This window comes from Mya arenaria, chromosome 11 (genome assembly GCF_026914265.1).
Source record: "Mya arenaria isolate MELC-2E11 chromosome 11, ASM2691426v1".
NCBI classification, from domain to species: domain Eukaryota; kingdom Metazoa; phylum Mollusca; class Bivalvia; order Myida; family Myidae; genus Mya; species Mya arenaria.
The window spans coordinates 65,159,511-65,177,745 of NC_069132.1; the positions used below are offsets into that span (position 1 = coordinate 65,159,511).

The 18,235-nt window shown below is 35.1% G+C and overlaps 1 protein-coding gene across 4 annotated transcripts in view; it reads right to left on the reverse strand.

Moving 5' to 3' along the window:
• Window positions 1-323: 323 nt before the first annotated feature.
• LOC128208767 (galectin-4-like) overlaps window positions 324-18,235 on the reverse strand; it is a 19,276-nt gene continuing 1,364 nt past the window's right edge. Inside the window, exons 2-10 of one of the 4 annotated variants that reach the window (XM_052912350.1) lie at window positions 17,442-17,530; window positions 16,318-16,405; window positions 15,866-15,985; window positions 15,036-15,164; window positions 8,322-8,453; window positions 7,401-7,439; window positions 6,639-6,724; window positions 4,401-4,617; window positions 324-943 (exon numbers count right to left, since the gene is read on the reverse strand). In XM_052912350.1, the coding sequence (XP_052768310.1) occupies window positions 824-943; window positions 4,401-4,617; window positions 6,639-6,724; window positions 7,401-7,439; window positions 8,322-8,453; window positions 15,036-15,164; window positions 15,866-15,985; window positions 16,318-16,405; window positions 17,442-17,530 (1,020 nt within the window). In that variant the 3' untranslated portion in view covers window positions 324-823. Of the gene's footprint in view, window positions 944-4,400; window positions 4,618-5,441; window positions 5,647-6,638; window positions 6,725-7,400; window positions 7,440-8,321; window positions 8,454-15,035; window positions 15,165-15,865; window positions 15,986-16,317; window positions 16,406-17,441; window positions 17,531-18,235 lie in introns of all 4 variants that reach the window. The other 3 variants (XM_052912351.1, XM_052912352.1, XM_052912353.1) reach the window with 3 other exon arrangements.

Genomic DNA, 18,235 nt, shown 5'->3' on the forward strand with positions numbered 1-18,235 from the left:
GCAAAACACGAAATGTATCGTGTGGTTTCATTAAAAAACACGTATTGCATCGTTTGATTTCATTGCAAAACACGAAATGTATCGTGTGGTTTCATTAAAAAACACGTATTGCATCGTTTGATTTCATTGCCAAACACGTAATGCATCGTTTGATTTCATTGCCAAACACGTAATGCATCGTTTGATTTCATTGCCAAACACGTAATGCATCGTATGATTGTTTTAAAGTAATATTTATAAACATATTAAGATTTTTCTTACAGTGTGTACTACATATGTTATGTTACACATATACAGCATTCAACAAAAAAGAAAGAGTTCACTATAGATAACGCTTTTATTTGGAATAAACCAGTGTTTGACATATTTCACATACATGCAATGACTTATGTTTATATACTGCCAAATAAATCACCTTACAAGTTACAGTTTTGAAAACTCTTTTTTGTTGTTTATACAATTCTTGCCATATTCAAAACATTATAAAGTCAGTTAAAGAATGAAATTAACACAAACAACTATAATTATCTCCAATTAAAACTAAACACGAAGTGCCAATTACTTTTCAAAAGAGGCATAAACAAAACAAACAAGTTGTTTACTTATACTAAGCTCTGTAATGGTGGTTTCATACTATGTCAAATCAGTAGGTGTGCAAACAATCAATGTGATTATATGGAAAACAAAATACATCAAATATATTATGAAAACAATGTCTTTGTATGTGTCCTGACATAAATTCTTATCTTGTATTTAAAATGACGTCACACCCGTTGATTGAAGTCATTTATATCGATGTTAACGTCACACCAACAGGAACTGTTTATCCCTGGAAACGGACCTGTGTCAGGCGAAGGTCTCCGTCAATACGGAGGGTGTCGAAGCGGCCCAATGGCTGGATACGATGGCGGAACTCCATCAAATGCTGGTTGTTCACAGCAACCTTGTGAAGCAGTAAGACAATGAACGAAAAATACCATGGTTGTTAACGAGGTACAGAGTCAATGGACATGCGACCAACAACATTTAGGTACAGTGGAACCCCGTTTGCTCGAACTCCCAGGGACCGGCGAAAATACCTCGAGCCTCGGTAAATTAGACCCAAGCGGGATTGTTCACCATTAATATATATGAAATCGGTCCTTAACATCTAGTTCGAGCCAACGAGGAATTCGAGCCAACGGATTTCGACAGCATCTGATCTCATTCCATGGAGATTCTATGCAATGTAATGTATATATTATAGTTAGAGAATACTTTAATATAACAGAATACCACAGTTTTTCTTGACTTGAAATAACAGTTTATAATCTATAAACAAAATTATACATCAAAGCTTTTAAAATGTAAAACTTGGATATTATTATATAAATAATAATATTTATACTGTCTGAAAACCTTGAAAATTTGATTAAGTTTAAGCTTAAAGTTTCATTAAACAATGCTAAAATAAAGTTACTGATTGACTTTAGGTACTAAGAGCTTGAACAATACAACGCTACAACAAGAAAGTTATGATAGTGGCATTTGGAGTACCTCGGCCATCTTATTGAAAACAATCTCGGATGTATGCCGGTATATCAGTATAAGTAGTTGGTTGTGTTTTATTTATTATATTATTAATCAAATGTAGTGTTTTGGATTGTATTTGTATAAATATCTAAGTTTAAACTGATTGCCAATAAAGTGTATTATTGCAAACATAATTAAGATTCCCAAGAGATAAGTCATAAGGTTTAACTGCTAAATTGAAAATACTACGCGATCTACTTGCAGTGTATTTAAAGTGTACCGATTTCTGATATCGTAGACCGTCCATATACATCAGAGGTTGTTTTCGATAAAAATGTCCGAGGACCTCTGAATTTTCGAAGTTGAAGCTATTAATAAATGCTTTTCTGATGCGTGTTATGCAAAGCTAAGAAGTGGTCGTCATTATAATTGACCATAATTGTGTCGAATGTTTAGATGCATAACCAAAGTTTGTTTTAAAAAGAGTACAACAAAGGATATTTTGCAATCTGTACTACCGGAAAAAAGAAACTGCGCATAACACGCCATGCATCGAAAACAACGTCAAGTATTTCGATGATTTCATGCTCTTTACCTCAGTAGTTTGATACATAAACGTTATTATTATACCCCACTTTTGTCTACAATGGTAAAATCTCATTAATTAAAAAGAGATATTTTGACGATAAGAAACATTTTCAACCTTTTTGACACGTGACCAAGCGAAAATTCACTGTCAGGTCATGTGACCGCAGTGACATTTTGAATGTCATATAAGGGCAAATAACTGCTATAATATTTTAGCTAAATCATGACGTGATTGCCTCCCTTATACACATACAGCAGTGACGTCACTATTCAAAGTATACACAAAAACATCAGACGACAGGAACTGTCAGATTTTGAAGGAATTTTAGAATAATTAACGGTGGAATTTTGTTCTAGATATAATCATTTTATTATTTTATATTTTGTTTCCCTTGTTAAGTTAAATGAATTAAAAACTTTTTATGAACTTAATTTTGTTCGGTATAATAAAATAAATATCATATGGCAGCATGTGTGACATTGATATTGTCAACCCTCGAAAGAGAATGCTAACGCCTCGGGTGACATTCTGCTCTCGGGCTTACAATATCAATGTCACACATGCTGCCATACAATAATTATATACTGTGATACAAAGAGGTACTTCCTCACAATAACGAGACAATTTTCAGAATGATTTCACCTTTAAAACATATAATTCTATTGATATTTCAGAAACGTTATTATTGTGTATGCTGTTTCTTTTTTCCGCTTGTATATGTTCAAAAGGGCCCGTATTCAATATCTTACTTTGAGTTGACTTGAACTTTAGAGTAGAATCTGAGCGTTTTGATTGGACTGTATAAATAACTGACCAATGGAATCATTGGGGTGTGTCGAAGGACAAGGATAAGAACGATATTGAATACGACCCCTGGGTTAATTTACGTTGAGTTTGTTAAGCAGACTGTTGGACATGCAGTTGCAGGATATATGGTCTACATATGCAGATATATAAAGCAAATGTCAGCATGTTTTGGTGTGATGGATACTGTATATAGTGTGCAGGGTAACCAGTTTTGACATGCCTTAATAACTATTTCTACTGCCTATAAATTTTGGTATTAGAATGGCCTTTTGTATAAATTATTCTTTTTCAAAAACACATAGCATGAAAAGATAATCTCATGTTACTTAAATGTACAAAATGACAGCGGAATAAGTATGAATACTTCTATAAACGTTTTATCCTTCCATGAAAAAAATCTAAACTTCAAAGAAAAATATGAATAGCCTATAAACTCTTATATCATATCTCAGCGGGTTTTTTAAAAAAAAAACTCTCTAGACGTAAACTTTCCAATATTCAAATTGATGTCCACAATTGAGATATGTTGAGCCAATTGTCTAAAGTGTATATAATTCATTTTTGATTTGCATGCAAAATAAAATACTATTCTAACAAACAGATATTGAAGAGCATCCATGCCATTTTACATTATACTTTGAATATTTTGCAATGTCGAAGTGTTCTTTTCCATAAAATCAGCTCTTTTCAAATTTCCCCGGGAAAGTGGTTCCTTAAGACAAATCTTACATTTTTTCACTCAGATTTCAATTTTAATTGTATGCATCATGACACACATATTTACGAACAAGATACTCTGCTCAAACCATTTTTATAGAAACATAATTGCTCATTCTCCATTGCCAATTAAATGGCCAGTGTTACTGGCTAGGACACAATAGTAATATTCCTGCCTGGAACTGAAGCTTTACAACTTAGGTTCATGTTTCTTCCATGTGCCACAGCGGAGAAAATCATAAAATCTGTTTCCAGTTGACATTGCAAAATGGTGTTACATTGAACAGCCAGGTTCACCTACAGTTAAAATGCCCGTATGCTCAAATATCTCAGCTATCTTTTAACAGTGACTAAACCATATTTTCTGTCCTAAATATACTTGTTTTATCGTCTTAAATATTTATTACCAAAATTTGGCGCTATTTCTTTAAAATTTTACCTGTGTCCATCCTAAGTAATTTGCAAAATACTTGGTTTTTACAAAAATTGTAGGTGCTTTATAGCTCAATCAGGTTAGGTTCAAAAACACTTGTGTGTGTGTGTGTGCTGGGTTTTGATAGAGATTGGGGACTGGGCAGTGGATAGAAGTTGCATTTAAAAAAAATGCAGTTAAATACCTTATTATTACATACTTTAACCGTTTTCTTTATTTGAATATGTAAGAGGAGATACATTGTGTGTACAAGGAGATACATTGTGTGCTATAGACACCAAGAAGCTATTAATCTAGCAGTGCCTGGTTCTAGGGTCTTGGTGAACCAAACCTTCTCTGTACCTTAAACTGATGGTGCTCAACCAAGATAATCATTTCAAATGGGGCATTCTGAGCAAACGGGAAAAATGGAATAGTCCTCTCCTCTGATCCCCATCCACCCTGCTTATGGTTACGCACGACAGAATTGCTCTCGTTGTTAAACCAGAAGCGAGCATCAACGCACATAGCAATCTCGTGCGGCTCGTGGTGGCTCCCATGTTGGATATACACTGTAAACCTAGGACGACGTATGACATTGATGATTAACAATATATTGTGTTTGAATATCAGATGTCACGGAGCACGCGGAGGGCGTTTAAGGATTTGACGTTTGCTGTTTTGGAAATTGCAGCTATAAAATGCTGTCACACCAAAGGTTATTGCGGTTGCTCCACTTTGCGAGCAATAAAGTCATAAGTTTATATTACACCTTTAAAGTAAGTGCCCTTTTTCCTGAAACAAAGCATACCTTTTTGTGCCCTGGTCGTCTTAATTGTATCGACATCAATACGTTAAGATGACAGTGGCAACCATATAGTCCAGTTTTATATGCCACTTGCTACAAGGCGCCGTTTGTAAAAGCTTTGACTTTGATGGATACTTCGGACTTTTATTAAACGGACATCCTAGTGTTTAGTTTTTGTTCGTTCATATTGAACAATGGTACAAAAACAAGCGCAAGATGCTCGCATTCAGATAAGGAATATGTATGCGAAATTTCATAACAATATATTTAATAAATAATTGAAGGTTTGATTATATCGAAGGTTTTAGTTATATTCTACAAGTCTAACACACATTACATGCTAACATTGCTTGCGAGTTGCGCAGACTGTTAGTCTAACTAAGTAAGCTAGAGGCGTAAAATCAAAATAATATCAAGTAGCTGACGTAGGCGAAGTTAATCATACATGCCACTTGGGTTAGGGTTGGTTAGGGTTAGGGTAGCGTAAGGTATTATTTACACAAAGACAATAAATATCAGAAGGCGTGCCATTTTCGCCTTCTATCTGGTCTTTTATTTACACCACAAATCTAGAATACGGCCGTGCTGTGGAGTACCTTGTACGATGACATTTCGACCATAATCATCATTTCAAACCACGCGTCAGGGCTAAACGGGAACCATGCAAGGTCCCTTTCTTCTGAGCCCCAACAATGATGGCTCATATGGTTCCGTACGACAACGTTGTGCGAATTGCCGAAATTAAACCTGACGTCGAGGTGAAAGGCGATGTCGGAGCCATTTTGAAAGTTAACACTGAACCTAGATAAACACTATTAACATTATTTACCCGTTTAAAACGTATTTTTTTGATATTTGAGACTTCATGCAAAACTCACTCCTAACAGATTTCTAACAGTAAACATTGTTCTATGTCAATACCATTTGAGTCGTTTATTTTGTTCCTGGCATAAGAGAAAGAATGTCGCTGCTAATACGTTTGAACTTACATTAGAGGATTTAATGTGTTTGGGTATGTGGTGTTAGTTTGTTTTTGATGTTTGGATTTGTGAATATGATGTAAGTATGTTTGTGTCTTTAGTTCATTGACATTATGGATCTTACATTGTGTCCCTTAACTATTTTATTTTTCATTTTTCGACTACTTGGCTTGTCGCCGTATTTTTAATTGTATTATTGCATGTAAGAAGTGCATCAAATTCACTTTTTTCTCCATCTTAAGTTTTTGAATAATTCGATTTACCTTTTGAATTTCACAGAAAATCAGAAAATTATAATATTGTATGTATTACCACAAGAACAAACTTACTTTCAATTGCTTCATTAACATCCTTCCAGAATCGATAATAAGTTATTTACCATAAAAATACAAGACAAGCCCAGCAGTCAAGAACTAAAAAATAAGCCTTGTTAAGATGCACACGTCAAGATCCTAAATGAACCAAAGACATGAACGTATAAACACCACAGACACAAATACAAACACCAGGCAACACACGCATCTAAATATCTCACTTGAATATGAGTCTACTGGGGGCTCAAACTATGTTTGTGTGGGCCTAATTTCACCCTTGTCCCAGCACTTATCTATTATGACAAACTTTAAAATATAAGTCTCCTCCGAGTTTGTTTTTAATATTGTATTACTAGTGTAGCATTCAAAACAATTAGAAAATAACATTAATTGCCACAAGAAAAATCCGACTTTAAATGCTTCATTCACATATGTTCACATTTCAAAATAAAAAAATAATAAGTTACCAAAATCAACTCCATTAACTATATGTGCATACCTGCTTGCACCGGGGTGGGGAATGCCGCTGATGACGATCATCTTGTTCGGGTATAGGCCGCCAAGGTGGTGGACAAACGGAACAGGCTGTCACAGACAAATAAATAATAAAAATGTAATAAATGTACTCGTGAAAATCTACACGCCTATTCTCTCATAGTCATGTACAAGATGGAAAAAATGAGGTAAATATTAAAGACGATGCAATGTAGATTTTTTTATCAATCATAAAAATGCACGATTTTAATATGAGTCACTGTATTTAAACTATATAATTCGTATCAAATAATTTAATATCTGTATCGGATTCTTTAGTTTAAATACAGTGACTCGTGTTAAAATCATGCATTTTTATGATTGATAAATGTATGAAAGACGTACGCGTGCAATGACTAGTTGTCGCATTAACTGAAGGTCAAGACAATTCACGTATTTCAGTAAATATAAGTCAAGGAAAATCACGTGTCTCAACAAATGTGAGTGAAAAAGGTGACATAACATTTTCATGACTTTACTCAGGCTGCACATAGTTATTTTCTGTGTCATCGTGAACACGTAAAGTAATGCAATGCGACTATCCGTGACCTTGAGTCAAGCACTACATACAATGTAGGTCACTGGCAGTGGTAGAGAGTGCAATGTGACAGTCTGTGACCTTGAGTCAAGCACTACATACATCGTAGGTCACTGGTGATGATAGAGAGTGAAAAGTTGACCGTTATGTAATGGTTTTATATGCATTATAACAAACTAGTTCACATACCGGGTTGTAAATTGGTCCCGACCCAGGGAAGGAGGGAGTCTGAAAAAGACCGTATATTGATGTGAACAATTAAATGAAAATATTGTTATAACTTTGCAACAAGTATGTCACGTTGTTAACACAAGGTTAACACATGGTAAAAACTGAAGCTGAAACATTTTAAATATAGTTTATATACAAATTCCATACATGGTTGCTTTAGGCTGTCAAGCGGACTTCTCTTACCTAGTTTTTAATTGTTTAAAACTTTTTGTTCAGATCCGTACTTCTTTTCATATGTTTATACTTTTTGAGCCAATATATTGTTAAAAAAATAGTATATTTGCGAAATGTAAGAATAAGAATTATTGTCAAATTCTCAAAACTGATTAGATTTCATATGTTTGAGTTGTGCATGACCGATCTAACATTGCTGTTATTAGTTGACAGAAGAACAACACAAAAATATAAAGGCCCAATGGAAAAATTAAATACAACCATCTACACCATTAATATTTCATTGTATTTTTTAACATTGAACACTTTCTGAAAAGGCGTTTTAAGACTTCTTTTTTTCTGAATATGACCCTACGTTCTATATCCTTGTATTAGCCAAAATAATGCCTATGCTTTCTATAGTTTACAAGAAGGTCTGTTTGACAGCCTTTAGCTTGTTTCCATATCATTTGTGCTAAATGAACAAAAATAGTGCGAAGAGTGTATATAAAGTAAAGTTTGTAGGAGGACATGAAGCGTCAGAGATGACCCAATGGAAAGGCTACGTTGATTGGAAAATGTCAGGAGGGATAGCTACATAAATATTTTATACGTGCAACAGTCTTGGTAATGCAAATGTATTAGCAGAAATTGTTATTGACATGTGAGGTGTCGATAGTCGGGATAAATGTGCCAACTCGTTGACAGCGGTCACTTATAACATACATTGTTCTGGCCAGCATGGGCCATTTCATTAAGAACTCCTCCTACAAACTTTCCGAAAGCTGCCCCAATATTTCCCGACCCATGCTGGGGCGGGTGGTGTCCATGGTGGGGAGGGTGGTGGCCGTGATGACCCTGTAACAACAAAACGACTTATTGTGTGTTTTGCCTACAGCAAAAATAAGGTTTTTGAATATTTCTTTGACTTCGCATACAAATATAGAGGATATTGGTATTTTTGAATCTCACTTTTGGTACTCATCACATTTCCAATGAAAGAGTTTTAAGTGAAATTTTGACAGTGCAATACCTATCCAAGGTATAAATGTTGTTATTGTTTTTGTGTGTGCTTTTTTATGGTCGTATTTTTATAACAAAATAAAAAAAGATGAAAAAACAAACAAACAACAACAACAAAACATTGCAGCATTTTATCAACAACATGCTTGGTTATACAGTATTTGAAACACACACACTTTTAATTTTACAGCATATACCCTGTAAGTGGTCCTGAAAAAAGTTTTTACTGATAATTAGCCGCATTTAACATTCATATTTTTCATACCTCTAATACAAAAAACATCCAAATTAAGATGACTTGGTTACTAAATTAGTAGTTTAAAGGCCTTCAATAGTGTAAAAGTGAGTTGACTGACCACAACAGAAATATTTAAAAAATAAAATAAAATATATTAAGTTTTGAATTTCAGTCTTTTGCAAACATCCGTGCAACATGGGTAGGTGTAATAAGGAGTTGGGCAACTTTAATTGAATGAGATTTTATCAGATTTACATTAGGATTTGCATTTACATTTTTACGGAAATGTCTTTACACCAAATTATTATGTCTGTTTCAGAATCGTCAGGACTACCACATCAAGAATGTATTGCGGCTTTGATGTGATTGTAAGTGTTTTGAGTAAGATTGTTGCCTTTTTGTGACCTGGACATGAATTTAATCCACGGTTTTGTATTATTTTCTTGAATATCTTTCTTATTGAACCGTTATCATCAAGAATCCGCAAGACATGGTTAATTTGGTAGTTTGGAGCATTTTCACACAATAATATTTTTATATTGCCGGCAGACTTTTCCGAAAATATGCAAATGCTTTTTGAACCAAAAACTGATAAAAGCTTCTTTCGTAAAAATTGCTCAATTCCATATTACCCCGAAATATTTTGCAAAAGTTTATTATACTGTAACACATGAAAAAAGATGTTTCCTCAAAACTTGGTAAAACATGAACTTTTCATTAAATTTATGGCCTTCCCCACCCACTTTTGCAATGTGGAAGGCCCTTAAGTAATGACGTCATCATTACCATATCTCTATATGAAATGCGGATGGTAACAAATATTGATATATTGTTACACTGGGGATAAGATAATGTCATTTTTTTTTAAATTGTGAGAAGTATTCCTGAACTTTGTATCCTTGCTACATCCCTTTGTGAACCCGTGGAGATGAAAACATTGACTGCTGCTCAAGTTGTTTTAATTCGGATAGCTTTTCAAGTCGGACAATGTGGATTTTAAAGTTTTATTTTTCAACTGGAGATATTTTTCTTAGGAATAACCCCTGTATTGGCTTCAAATGACATGTTGTATTTTAAGAATATGTATGGCTGTCATAGTCTTCTTTCGCTCGGAATTATATTAAATTTTGGTCAAAGATGTTTATTTTAACAACTTTTTATTTCATTTTTAGAAATGTATAGGCACTTATAATGGTAGGATTTAACCTTTACAAAATGTATACCTCTGCGTTTCATTGTTATTTAAATATTAAAGGGAAGGCACTACAGTAGATAATTATTTTCAAATGTTCTGCGACATTTAGTCCCCTTTGATCACTATCGAGATTCAAGATTTATTCATAATAAAGGCATTATCAAATGACCTAAGTATAGTCAAAACAAAACATGTTACAGTATGTATTTAAGAATTGAGCATTTTTTTGTGCGTTTTGTATGAAGTGTCGGAGAAATTGCACCAAATTTGCATTAACAGTTCTTTTCACGTAAGATATTTACATAAAGGTGACTTGTTTAAACTCTGAAATGTATCTTCCATTTTTCCTTGCCTAAGACAATATCTTTTACTGCCCTGTTGTTTATATTCATGAATTGTCGGCATGTCATTAGTTTCATTATGACCTAGATCTTAACTTTCATCTTCTCTTTCATTTTTATTTGTAACTTCAGACAAATCATCTAATAAAATGTTCATCAGTTCTTCAATTTCGTGAGAAATCACAACAGTAGCAGTTTTCTCACTCAATTTCGGCAAAAACAACTCGAAACTAACAAAAAGATCTTTAAACAAGTCGAAATCTGACATATCATCCGCCATGTTTACTCTCTGCTGCAGACGAACTTTCAGCTTCCAGTTCTCCGCAATCAAGTTATTATCATTTATAATAAAAAAATACAATACAAGATCAACAATTTTAAAAGGTTTTTGTTCAATTGTTGCTTTTTTTAACCCAAATTTTTTAAGAAGGAAAATACACATGTAAACAACTTCCTACTATTACTTGACGTCATGGGTTGTAAATAGAAAGTAGCCCGGTTATGAATATTAATAAGCTGATTTGTTTACACGAATGCTTCATGGAGAAATGAATGAATATCACATGGGTTGTCTTATCCAATAGGATTTAAGCATTTACTCGCGCCTGCTCAAAGTTGTAATTATACACTATACATTATACACATTCATTTTGAGACAGTGGAGATATCACATAACATAAGGTTTATTTTCGATGATATCATGATAACATAAGGTTTATTTTCGATGATATCATGAGCCATATAATTCAAAAGTCTTCATATAAATAAAAAAATGTCTAAAATGTTGAATTAAACATTATACACTGACAATGAATTATCGAAAGTTTGAACAACAGAAACCTTCTAATTTAAAGATATTATTTCCATAGTTTTGTTTAGAACTTATTACCTTATGGTGTGAGGTTTTTTTCAAGTGAGGTGGCAGTATCAGTAAGATATATCGTTATTTAAGATTTAGTTGATTTCATAGTGCATAAAAACTTTCGAAGAACATAAAATGAATCAAGCAAATGAAAGTAACGCATAATAAGCTTTATTATATGCCTATCATAAATCAACACGCAATACATATCGCAAAATACGGTAGTCCGTATTCCACTCCAGTGCAATACTGCCATATTCCACTCTTGTGACGTCACGTCATAACCTTTATCATTGCGCAATGTTAAAATGACGTCATAAAACAAAATAGTGCGTCCTTAAATAACATTTATAATGAAAACATGTGGCTTTTAAGTGATCTAACCAGTAATGTATATTATAAAAGGGTTATTAGTACTGCGTTTTGATTCAGAATGTCGTATTCGACTCTCGTTGATTTTTGCAGATTCGGATTTCACGAGGCACAAGTCGAATACAACCTCCCGGATCTAAACGCAGTACTAAAAACCCTATCATATTTCTGCTTTAAACGTGGTTTGGTGTTTGTTTAAATAAAGTGCACAAAATGGTAAGGGCAAGAAAGATGTATTTTAAGTTAGTTTTATTTGTTTTATTGGCGAAATAGGGTCTGTTGGCGAATTATATATAGAATCCGACAATAAACAAATATTGACTTGACTTGACTTGACTTGACTTGATAAAACGAAGGGTCAACGAGCGTTGACCTATTGAGTATTGACCTGGTCGTCCAATATTTCAAATATAGGCCATGAGTATGTACTATTAATGCAAGTACTATATCGTCACCTTAGTGTAATAACTCAGTAACTGCATATAGAAATAGAAGCAGATATTGAGTTATTGCACTAAGGTGACGATATGTTAACGTTATCACATTGGGATAATACAGGGACAATGCGATATCTATTATAGTCAAACATGTTAAAAATCTTGGTTTAAAATAGTTTAACACTTTTAACATATTATAAAAGGTTTTTTCCTTATAATGAAGCCGACCGGCTTCTCTAATTGCATTTATATTCTAAAATAAAACTCCTGGTTGTCAGACCGTTCTAAAGTGGTAGCCCCGAAGGTTATTGAAAAACCTGTGTTAATGCATGTGAAGTCTGTCTGCACTAGCGAATCGCCCCCTTAGATTGTCCAAGTTTACTTTTTATTAAAATATAGAAGAAAGAAGTAATAAAATACACCCAGTAGGCACCATTTCGGACTGGAAATTGATACAATTTTCTAAGATGAGTAGCCTAACCCCCTGGAAAGATTTTAAACCAAATCCATTTCGGTTCTGAGGAAAGGGTGCAAACCTTTTTTTGTAAAATACACTTTTTGGATTACGAAATCAAGTGTGGCAAATCATTAGAAGTGTTAAAACTATGATACTGACAGCTGGGACCATTTACAAATTTCGATATATATGCTCAAATATTATCTTTGCAGTCCACGACTTTGAAAAGCGTGAGTAACAAGATTCAACGAAAGGTTGAAAGGTTAATTGATCCGTTTGATGTTTGTGTATAAGTCCTTTTTGGCGAGAGGTTTGGTCTACAGCTTTCTAATTTTTCATTAACTGTACCGGCGTGAGTTTTAAACCAAATATTTATTGATGCTTCAACTGTTTTTACGACAATTTCGGTTTCAAAGAGGAAAATAATTTCAAAATTAGTGTTTTTATAGGTGCATATTCGTGGAAAAAATGGACAAAAAACAAGCGAGTCCCTTGAAATGTTTGACAACTTAATGTGTCCTTCTAGTTTCTGTTGCTGTTTCAGTATCACTTGTAATTAATTAGTTTACCGCCATGTAGAGTAACTGATAATTATGATAGTCATTTTAGCAAGGAAGGGGTAGAGGTGTCAAATCGCAATCAGGTTTTAACGGACCCTCACTTCGTTTTAACACGTACCCTCATAACCTATTCGCTTTTGTGATAAAAACAGGGTAAGTCGATTACTTTGATAGATAACTTTCAAATATAATCTTCACAGCCTAACATGTTCTGAATTCATCATCATAAATATCATCATTAAAGTGCATTTCAAAATGTTTATCTAGACATTGTTGCAAAATACAGGCGGTGGTTAGATCTGTGGTAATTTCAACACTATAGATTTCAAGTTGTTCATAAACTTTGACGTTAACTACTCAATGTTTCACTATGAAATCTAGCATACTTTAAAAGCTGCAACTCTCACAGATTGACCATTTGAACAACTTTTTTTTTTAATTTTTGTCTTGGAAAGAGCAACTTTTTGCGTAAATATCTGCAAACCAATGATAAAAGATTGCTGACAAAAATTCAGATCGTAGATTTTCATATTTCCGCTCGAAAATTAATGTTTAATGGCTTAAACCGTTTCTAACGGTTTAAGAAAAATGCATAAAACATCAATTTTTGAACTTAAATTTAAAAATCTACGATCTGATTTTTTGTCAGCAGTCTTATATAATTGGTTTAAATGGATTTTCGCAAAATTGGCTCGTTTCAAGACAAATAATTTAAAACATGAGTTCAGCTTTAAAAGAAGAAAATATTAGAGATATGCATACTGTTATTCGAGCCATCCCATTACACTCCCTAGTGGAGAGGTTCTAAGGGACATCGGGCTGTTCCAATACATGGGCGCTCCATAATGTTCAAAGCAATGACATCCCTATATGCAAATTTGAGCGATCGTTTTTAAAGTGAGGCCTTCATATTAGTTATGTTGGCAACGGTTCATTTAAAAAAAAAACTTTGTTGAAATTGAGTAATTAAACTTATATTTACGAATAAACACATAACAACGGCGATTGGCATTCGCATGTGAACATGTATAATTTTGAATTATATTGTGCACCAGTCAATTGTAACCACGCCCCCACCCCAGGTATATCTAAAGATTTTGGGGGAAATGGGCCGTTTTTTACCCTCCAGGTGGCCCCAAATGCCGAGTGAATGTGGTCGTTTTGTTTTAGCGCCAATAATAGCGAGGAATGGGTATGGGTAACTAAGATGTCCCCGGGTTGCGGGGGCATTTGGAGGGAATTTTATCAGCAGTTTGTCTCCGCAGGGCCAGGACTTACCGAGAATCGGCTGGACCGAAAGTCAAAGTTCCCGCTATTTCGCGGACTTGGGGGTCGTGGTTACAATTGACTGGTGCATAGCCTTAACTAGTTCGGCAAAGTAGAATATTTCCTGTTACATTTTTAAATAATTATTTCCATTAGAGCTTTTATTTAAACTTTTGATAATGTTTTAGCATGACAAAAGGAATCTGGCTGAAAACAACTTCTGCTTCCATCAAACTTTATCTATATGTCTCAGTGTATGACTTCCGTAAGCCATACGTCATGAGCCAAGAGGTTGTGGGTTCAATCCCCACAAGGGATACTTCCTTATGGCGTCTCAAAAAGGACACAGTACTGGTTTCTGCCCAGGAGACGGACTCGGGAATGATCTTACAAGCTTTCAGCTTCCGTCACAACTGAGATAAAAGAATTCAGTATAAAACCTTGTCATGCATTTCAAAAGTCATAGCAAATCTTCAGTGGCAAAATATGTTATGATTATGGTTATGTATATGCCTTCCGGTTGCTGAAAACGAACAATAACCTACCGGATCTGGGTATAGTTTATGATTATGGTTATGTATATGCCTTCCGGTTGTCGAAAACAAGCAATAACCTACCGGATGTGGGTATAGTTTATGATTATGGTTATGGATATGCCTTCCGGTTGCTGTAAAGAAGCAATAACTTACCGGTTGTGGGTAACCTCCCTCAAACCGGATCTCCTTGATGCGGATGCCTTGCTCACACGTGAGGTGCGTCACGCGTTCCTTCGGCATCCGGTGGCTGTAGTCACAGAAATGGCGGCCGTCCACGTGTACCTGTGATGTTATAGGTTGGTTAAAATTATGTGTTTGACGGTAATTTTACTTTAAAGCCGGATTTGAACAGGTCCGTCAATTCAGAACAATGTTTTTTTGACAGCAGTCAAGACCACTTGGTCATGGAGGCCAGGCGCGAGGCTGCCTATACGCGAGTACCCGTCCGAATCCTCATGGTTCTGACAAAACTAACAGCCAAAGTTGCAGTATGCGTACTTGACTACATGATCCTAAAACTGTCCATATTCCGGTACTAAAGAAAGCACATCAAAACGCCCAGATTGCACAATGTTTTTGAGGGGGCTTGTCCCCACCCTCACCCCCACCCCACCCCCAGTACAATAATGAGTCCACATAAATAGAGGGATAGCTACGCCCCTGGGGCTAATGACATTTCATGGTATTTGACTGAAAATATCCAACTTGGGAAATTATTGGCAGAAAAGTTGTCTCCCCTACCTCATGCATTTTTATTAAAACGAGGTTGTGTCGGTCAACTGCCCCACGGTATTAATGAAGTTTAACGGAATTAAGTAGCGTACCTTCCGACAATGAAGGGGCACACTCATTACATATTTTTCTGCAGTATTTGTCATGAAAATAATAGCGAAAAGCTGATTATTTAGGTTAGTAGAGTGTTGAAAGACTGAAGTCTTACTATTGTGGAGAAAGCATTTCAACAATTGAGCATTTTTACTAACGGAATAGTGCTGTTGTTTGATGTGAATTGCGACGTCGAAGGACGACCCCTGGTTGAAGGGGAAACCCCCGTGCCGCTCCTCTGCTCCCCACGAGCCGCCTCTCAGCGAGTTCCTGATCACCTGCACGTAAAATCGGGGAAATGTTTAGGTAGATAGAAGTAAGCACGGTTTTTTATCTGTAAATACGGATTTTTTTTAAATGTGACACTCTTTTACATGACTTTTAACTTTGAAACCGTTGAAATATCAATAGAAGGTTGATTTGTTCATTTTCTCCGGCAATTTTGTTCATTTTGCTTTTTCAGTAAAAAATAAATTTTAATTTTGAGACAAAAATGAATCATTGAATTATGAATACTCAGAAACTTTATTCATGTTTATTAAAGTTTAAAGAGCTTTAATCTTTTTTTAAAAATTAAAACAGTAATGTACTGCAGAATAAACATTCGCACCTGGTTGTCGGTGAACCTTGGGTTGAACACAAAGGGACTCTCGCTCCTCGGGTCAATACTGCAGCTGCACTGGAGCGCTATCAGGAACCTGGGAAAAAATATATAACAAGATATTAATAACCTGACATCAGCGGTTCCAGAGGGGGGGGAGCACCCGGCGCCTCTCCCCATTAAATCATCCGAATTTACTATTTATTTTAATACAGGAGAAAAATAGAAATAAAATACGCCCAAAATGCACCATTTCGGACTAGAAATTGTTACATTTTTCTTTGGGGAGAACGCCAAAACCCCCGATCCCCACACTTTTAACCAAATAAATTTCGGTTCTTAGGGTGGGGCACAAGTCAAAAGGTTACTCCCCCTGTGTTACGCCCCATCTAACGTAAAATTCTGGCCCGCCATGTAGTTTTTTTCATAATGCCATCTGATATCAGCATTTATGTGTTTAAAATACACTTGAAAATAATGAATTAAAAAAAAGAATTTTAAACAAAACAAGAACATAAATGGAAATAGTGGTTGTAGCAGATCATAAACGTTTATAGATTGATTATAAACATGTATGTACAAATGACTGTACAGATAAACAATCATCCTCTGTAATCTACGTTATGTTCGGACCAACAGGTCAAGTACTGTAACACTTTTTCAGGCCTGGGCCGATATTCATGTAAAATTGACATATAACTTTAAAAAAACAAACTTATAATGTTTGTACACTAACAGAAAAGGGAGGTACTCTTTACAGACACAAACAAAATGAGAGCATTGTTTTAAACAAAGCACATGGTTTTAAATGCTCTTGTCAACGACAGTAACAAATAATGCCGTAGTTAACATGTCTTAATTATTATGGGCTGAACATGTATTTCAATCTTCTGTCTTCCGTTGGCTCGAACTCCCAGCGACCGGCGAAAATACCTCGAGCCTCGGAAAAATCGAGCCAACCGAGTATAAAGAAATAGGTCCTTAACATCCAGCTCGAGCCAACGAAGAATTCGAGCCAAGCGAGTTTGAGTCAACGGGGTTCGACTGTATTTTTGTGGATATTGTAAGAAGTTGAAAAGTATCACTAAGATAGATGCTTTGTGAACCGGGCCCTGATCGACCCTCGTACTCACCCATTGTGGTGCCTTTCGGCTATTCCTTTCACATGTATAACCGTTCCGTCGTGGACACCGCCTGGAATCGGGGCCACATACGGGGTCGCCTGAAAAAATACCATGTATGCCTATGATGTCCATGTGCCATTTTAAAGAGCATAGTATGATATACAAGTGACGAATGGGTTAAAATGGACGCAACATTGTCTAAGTTTACTCTGTAACATATTAATATCGTAGAATTAAATAAATAAGATACACCAAAGTGAACCATTTCAGGCAAAGTATAGTATAAATGTTATATGGGAAGGTCTCTCTAACCCCTCCCCCCACCACCCACAAACCTACATATAAATCATAAATCAGCCTTCTAGATATAATACAACTAAACCGACATGAACTTACGAGCCCTATCGCACAAACATATTTGCTATAACCTGCATAAATGACACACTTATAAATAGACAACCAACAAATTATCTAGCAATTACAACGTGAACATTTTTTTTTTCCAATAGGATTTGTTATGCGCGTTCGGAACTCCTCGGCCATTTTTATCGAAAAAAACCTATCGAGTATACGACACGAAAAAGTATCTTGAAAATGACATCGGGGCCCGACATTCGATAATAAAAAACCGGCGCCGCATTTTACATAGACAGCTGATCAAAAGTAGACAAATATGGCTGCAGTTATACGCGTAAGTTTACTGTTTTCAGAATATATCACATACCAGAAATATAAGTTGTTTTAAACTGTTAACATGTGCACATTATACGTTCGTCATTGCTTTTAAATATGTCATTGAGTGT